Source organism: Condylura cristata, unplaced genomic scaffold (assembly GCF_000260355.1).
Source record: "Condylura cristata isolate star-nosed mole 26May11 unplaced genomic scaffold, ConCri1.0 scaffold00003, whole genome shotgun sequence".
Lineage (NCBI taxonomy): Eukaryota > Metazoa > Chordata > Mammalia > Eulipotyphla > Talpidae > Condylura > Condylura cristata.
Genome location: NW_004567104.1, coordinates 17,366,442 through 17,373,029, shown reverse-complemented (window position 1 = coordinate 17,373,029; position 6,588 = coordinate 17,366,442). Strand labels below are relative to the sequence as shown.

General features: G+C 33.4%; 1 protein-coding gene across 1 annotated transcript in view; it reads left to right on the top strand.

The window, feature by feature from the left end:
- CCDC39 (coiled-coil domain containing 39) overlaps positions 1-6,588 on the top strand; it is a 36,286-nt gene that overhangs the window by 3,398 nt on the left and 26,300 nt on the right. The window contains exons 2-4 of the mRNA XM_004675009.2: positions 188-307; positions 2,874-3,020; positions 5,689-5,847. Coding sequence (XP_004675066.1) covers positions 188-307; positions 2,874-3,020; positions 5,689-5,847 — 426 coding nt within the window. The remainder of the gene's footprint in view (positions 1-187; positions 308-2,873; positions 3,021-5,688; positions 5,848-6,588) is intronic.

Genomic DNA, 6,588 nt, shown 5'->3' with positions numbered 1-6,588 from the left:
AAAAAAAAAAAAAAGAGAAACATTAATTCCAGTGAAATACTTGGTAGATTTTAGAAGTTCAAATGAATATGAATATTTAAAGAGGCAAAGTAAATAAAGATTTAATTTTTATTTGACTTCAGATCCTCCATTATGGTTTAAAAAAAACCTTCGCAGAATATGAATTAATCGTAACATTTATTTATAGTTGTCAAAACTGCAGGAGGAAAGGTCAGACTTACAAGAGCAGCTTCGTGACTATGAAGATCGAATCAGTGCTATGACTACTCACTTCAAAAATGTTAAGCAAGAGTTTTCGTTTACACAGGTACAGTAATTGCTGAAATTTATGTTGATCACATCACATGTAGTCATGGAACATTTCATCCCTGATTTTATTTTAGAGTTGTAAAAGGATACTTAAGAATAAATAAACTATTGTGAATATAATCTTGAACCTGAAAGTAGGTAGAAAAAAGGGCTTCATTGCTTTTTAGTTTAAGCGGTAATTAATTTATTGAAAAAGGCAATCATCACTGAAACAGGCTAATATACCATTAGGCAGGAGATTATATGTGAGAGATACAATAATGACAACGAGAAATGATGGCTTGAAGAAAAAACAGATCTAATGTAGTACTTATTTATTTAAATTTACATCACAACCCACTTGACCAATATGAGTAGAATCAAACTGTCCATATGCTCCAGTAGCACTTAGGGCACCAGAACATTTTAGCATAGTTTAAGAATTAAAAAAATTAACAACAGAAAAGCTAATTGTATTTAGGAGATTATTTGAGATAATTGGGGAAACTATAATGCATTTAAAAATATTAACAATAATAAAAGTAATTCTTAAGAGTGATTAAATAAGCATCTATTTTATGGACAATCTGTTCTTTTATGTGTAGAACTGTTGTTGGATAGGGAGGGGACACACCACAATCTCAAATTTCTAAATAGATTCTGCCATCCACTGAATCAAGACAAAACATATTAGATCTTCAATGGAAATGAACTTTAATACAATTAGTGTGCAACAAAAAAGGGGAAGAATATAGTTTACAAATCAACCACCTGAATTCACCCATCCCCTTATGGGTAAATGTCCAGCTAAACAGTGTTGGCCCAAAGCAAGGCCCAAATGCTCTCCACTTGTCTAAAGCACCTTCTGGTGGGGACCCACAGGAAAGGGGTAGTAGGGCCCAGCCAAATCTGGAAGGAAAAGAGAAAAATCAAAATCAAAAGAGAAGCTGCCACTGTTAACCTCCCACAGTCTCTCACCCACATCACCCTCAATCAGTCCAGGACAAAGAGCAAAGCACAATTTCTTCTCATCTCTTACCCCAGTCTCCTTTGCTTCTTCTTTCTCCCTGCTCAGCTCCACCCTTTATTGGGTAGGGTAGAGAACCTGGGACCTCCCCATTTTCTGGGACCTCCATATTAACAAAACCCATGCAGATAGAGAAACTGAGGCTCAGAGGAGATGGATAACTCATCCAATATCATACAGCTCACAGTCACTCTTCAAATAGTGTGATTCCTGAACTGAGAGAAGAAGCTGTCGAGGAGACTGAAGAAGGAAGAAAGCAGGATGGAGATCCAGAAGGAGACTTGAGGGCGGTAAAGGAGCAGAGAGACATATAAAGGAAGTATTTGCTTTTTGGTTCTTGACTGGTTGAAATAGATGAGAGGTTGAGAGGCCCATGAGGAGGTTAACAATAGCAGCTTTTTTCTTGATTTTGATTTTGCTCTTTTTCATCCAGACTTGTCTGGCTGTTTCTGATCCTTTCCTTTAGTCCCCAACAGAAAGTGCCTTGGATTTGGGGTGGGCTTTTGGGCCTCAGTGGCCCCACTTTGGGCCAACACTGATTGGCTGGGCATTTACCCATGAGGGGCTGAGTAACTTTGGGTGCTTGATGTGAAAACTATCTTCTCCCCCTTTTCTACATTGTACACTGGTTGTAAGTTCCTTTCCATTGAAGGTCTTATGTACTAGAGTATGAAGAGTTTACTAACTTCCATCTCAAACTATTTTTCAAAAAAAGACATCTATCTTTCAGAGAATATGTAACAAAATAATGTTTTTAATACCAACTTTAGATTAACAGATTTAATATTTCATGGTTTACACATCCTATGGAAAAGTTACAAATTCAATGAACTTTTTTAAAAAAATACTTAGGCTTCTTAGATCCTGATAACTAATAAACTGGAATAAAATCTTTTCCTCAAGTTGTGGCATCACTGAGTTGAATATTTGAGAGACACTCTGTAGGTGTATTTATTTCATTATAGTCAACCCTCTGTTCGATAGGATATTGGAGACAAAAGACAATCAACTTCCTATAGTACTAATACTAATAACTTTAAGACTAAAAATGTATTGATTTTGAAATGTTGCAAGATCAGTAGTCAAAAAAAGTACTTTATTAAGTAAAAGTTAACAAAGTCATGACTTTGTTACAACCATCAACATTTACATAATTATTCAAAAATTTTCTTTGTTAAAGTATGTTATCAATTCATATATAGCATTCTGTTACTCCCAACTATAGTTTAATCATTTTCATTCCTTAGTTTAGATAAGTAATGAGTTAGAGCATTTAAGTCTTACCATATAAATTTAGGTTTTAAATAATTTCATTAGACTAATATAATATCTGAATTCTGCTGATAATATTATTTACTCCAAGCATAGTCATGAACTAAATTTCTTGTAATAGTAACCAACACCAGCTACACTGAATCAGAGCTTGTTAGGTCATGGGATAGTGTAATGAATAGAATTTAAGCATTTTGTGGCAACTTTTTTTAGTCTAATGAATTATTGTAAATATTTTATAATATTAAAAATTTAAGACTTTTCTTTCTTATCTGTTATTCTGTAGTCTCTTTGTAAAGCCAGGGAGAATGAGATTGAAAGTGAAGAACATTTTAAGATTATTGCTGAAAGAGAACTGGGACGAGTGAAGGATGAAATCCAACGACTGGAAAATGAGATGGCTTCAATACAGGAAAAGAAAAGTGATAAGGAAGTATGTTGGCTTAAATAAGTTGAGGCTAACAGGCACTAGTGAGTCAATAAAATAATCAAGACAGAGGACTCCAAGGGACAGTGTGATTATAGCTTTGGGAAAACTTAAATTTTGAACCTCATAATAAAATTATTGTCAGCAAGAAAAAGAGTTTATTTTTACATAAACTTTTTCTATCTAAGTTGTAATCCCCATGGACTTCCCATCACCAAATCACCTGTGTGCCATCACCATAGTCCAGTGCACTTCGTTCCCCCCACTGTTCTTCATCCCATTCCCTACTCCACCCCCATAAAACGTCTCTGGTATATAGTTGTTTGTTACTATTATTTTCTTCCCTGGTCCTTTATACTCCTGCTATGAGTGAAACCATCTGGTATTTTTCCTTTTCTTTCTGGCTCATTTCACTAAGCATGATCTTTTCCAGCTCCATCCATGTTTCTGCAAAAGGCATGTGTTTGTTTATTTATTTTTTTGTTGCTGACTAACATTCCATTGTGTATAAGTACCACATCTTTTTAATACAGTCATCTACTTTGGGGCATTTGGGTTGTTTCCATGTCTTTCCAATTGTAAATAAAGCAGCAATAAACATGGGGTGCAGGTCAGAAAAACATTTTTAAGGATTTTTACAGACAATCCAGACAGGTGCCTGTTTAATATGTATATTGAGGAAAATAAGGAGGGTTGTTATAATTTATCCTATTTAGCACCTTATCTTTTAGGAGATGGGCATTTTAGCAGTGTTTTGAAAGTTTATAGTATCAGTAGTCAGGAAAACTACTTTATTAAGTAAAAGGTAACAGAAAGGCATGACTTTATGTAGTCTAAGAAATATTTACAACCACCGACATTTTTACATAATTAAGCATTTTCTTGGTTAATTAGAATACATCATCAATTCATATAGAGCACTCTGTTTCTCCCAACTATATTTTAATCATTTTCATTCTTACTTTTAGATAAGTAAGGAATTATACACCTTGAAATCAGTCTTTTTTTTTTTGATGTTATTGATTGGCTTGGAGACAACTGTTTGGTTGTTGATACAGCTTTTAACAAGGCTATGTTACAGATGTGCCTTAGTGTTCTGACCTGTACCCCTAGTTGAGGGTAAGGAGCGAGAGGAGCATCGTTTTAATTGTTGACTTTATTTTACAAGTATGTGTTGAAATATTATCTAAAATATTGTGCTATATTCATTCTCTTCCCTCACCACCCATGCATTGATTTTTTATTTTATTTTTTTTTCTGTGTAAGAAAACATTCGTTGGTTTCTTGACATTTACATGCATTGTTTTCTGGGAAATAAAAAGGCACTGTAGAGTTGTGATTTGAAAGAAACAATGATTAAATGTCATTTTATTTTTCTAGTATTAATTTACCAAATATTTACTGAGCTGTCTGTTATGAAACAGTAGGCAAATTTATTCTAAAGTGCTATATTTTAAAAGTTATATTAAAAAATCACCGTAGTTTTAAATTTCATTAAAAATTTTAATCTTTTTTATTGCTGCTTTGGTGATAGACATGGTGTGGTAATATTTTGAAGAGGTATAGACTTATCTTCCTAAAACGTACACAGTGTTCTAAGTTATCTCAATAAAATAAATAATTCAAATTTTTGAAAGTATCTTTCATGAATTTATAAGCTCTTTATTAACTTATAAGTATAACCTCAGACTACTGACTACTGTAACCTATTTTTCTCTTTTACTTTGTTTTTTGTTATCTGATTTGGGAACTCTTTCCAAATTCTCTTCCTTTTCTTTACACATTCATATATTATGAATATTGTATGGTATGTCCATAATATATATTATAATATGGAAATGCATATACATATGTATTTCTGTACATGGACATGTACATATATAATTATATTCATTTGTATTTGCATTGGTCTGTTTTATGGATTCAATTTTTTTAAATGAATACATTTACAGAATTTTTTTAAATCTCAGTGACTATTTCAATTAGAAGTGCTTCTAAAATTTCCAAATAAGTAGCTTGTTTAAAAAATAAGAAGTCTCTTAAATACAGCAGTCTGGTTGGAAATGATGCTAAAGGAGAGTTGTCTTGGCCTTGAGTTAGCAAATGAAGCACTTTAATCCTACTAAGATTGCACATATACTCAGGGTGATTTTGGTGGAGTAACTAATGAGATTGCCCTAGGGGAGGGCAGAGCTGATTGACACCATGGCAACTCAGTCCTAATTCTCCCAGGCCCCAGACTGCTTCCTTGGCTGATGAAATGGTGCCTAGGAGCGCTTGCACAGAGCACCCAGGGAGGACAGTAGGAGCAGTTCTTGCACCCCATTCAAGGCCAGACCTCCCACACTTCCCTCCCAGTGTTCTTACCAAGGACTGCACCCTGGGGACCTTGCATGGGTAGCCATTTAGTATGTCTCTAACTAAACTTTGCTTTTGTTTCTGCAAAAGATGTGGCTATGAATTCTTTGCACACCATAGTGAAGACATGAGGAACCCCCAAATTCAGGAACCCCAGACCCCAGCAACAATGATGATCTGTTATGTATGTCTGGTGATCACGGACAAGATTCCTTCTCATTTTTTAGTATCGTATATAGTATATTATGTTTTGTTTTAGTTTATAGAGTAAATGATGTTTTGTAATCTTCCTTTTACCCTCCTCTTCGGAAATTAGAACAGGATATTTAAAAGTACTCAAAAATTGGATGGTTTGAAGTGTCAAATGAACTGGGACCAGCAAGCTCTTGAGGCCTGGTTAGAAGAATCAGCTCATAAAGATAGTGATGCCCTCACTCTTCAGAAGTATGCACAACAAGATGATAATAAAATTAGGGTGAGAAGTTATAAATTGTAATGTTATTTTTTCTCTGAATTTGTATAGTATGTCTAGCTTTTTACTTAAATTGAATTTAGTAATTTTAAAGCAGTAGTTATTAGGCTTTTTTTGGAGGGAGGTCAGGGATTCCTTTTATAATCTATTAAAATCAAGTATTCTCTCTCTCGAAAGTGACAAGAAACCTGCACTGCTCTCAGGCTAACAAAATTTTATTGAAAATCTTAATGATCCTCTGAATCCTTTTGGTAATGTAGAAATCAGTGGGTTCCAGGTTAAGAATTCTGATTGAGATTGAGAAGAGTTGTTTTTTTTTTTTTAAAGTAAGCATCTATCTGTTTATTTAAACTGAAGTAACACCAAAAGGAAAGTTTGTACTAGACCTATATATATTAACTTTTTTGGTTTAAAAGGTAGTTTGAATATTTCATATAGTTTTTACTGAATTGAGACTATAGTATTAGCAATTATTTAATGTAACCATTGCTTATAAAATCTACTCATAATCAAATCTAGTAGTAATTAATACTATAAAACTCTTGTAGGTTAAATTCCAAATGCATCATTTTAAATAATTTTAAATAGTAAGTTATTGGTCTTTTTTTCTAACTTTGAAAATTACTGAAAAGCAATTGAGTTTTCATTGCCACTATATATTAGATTAGCCTTTTGGGGTTAAAGGATATAGTATGTACAGATTATTTTATAGCTGATTTATATATCAAGTAAACATATATCTGT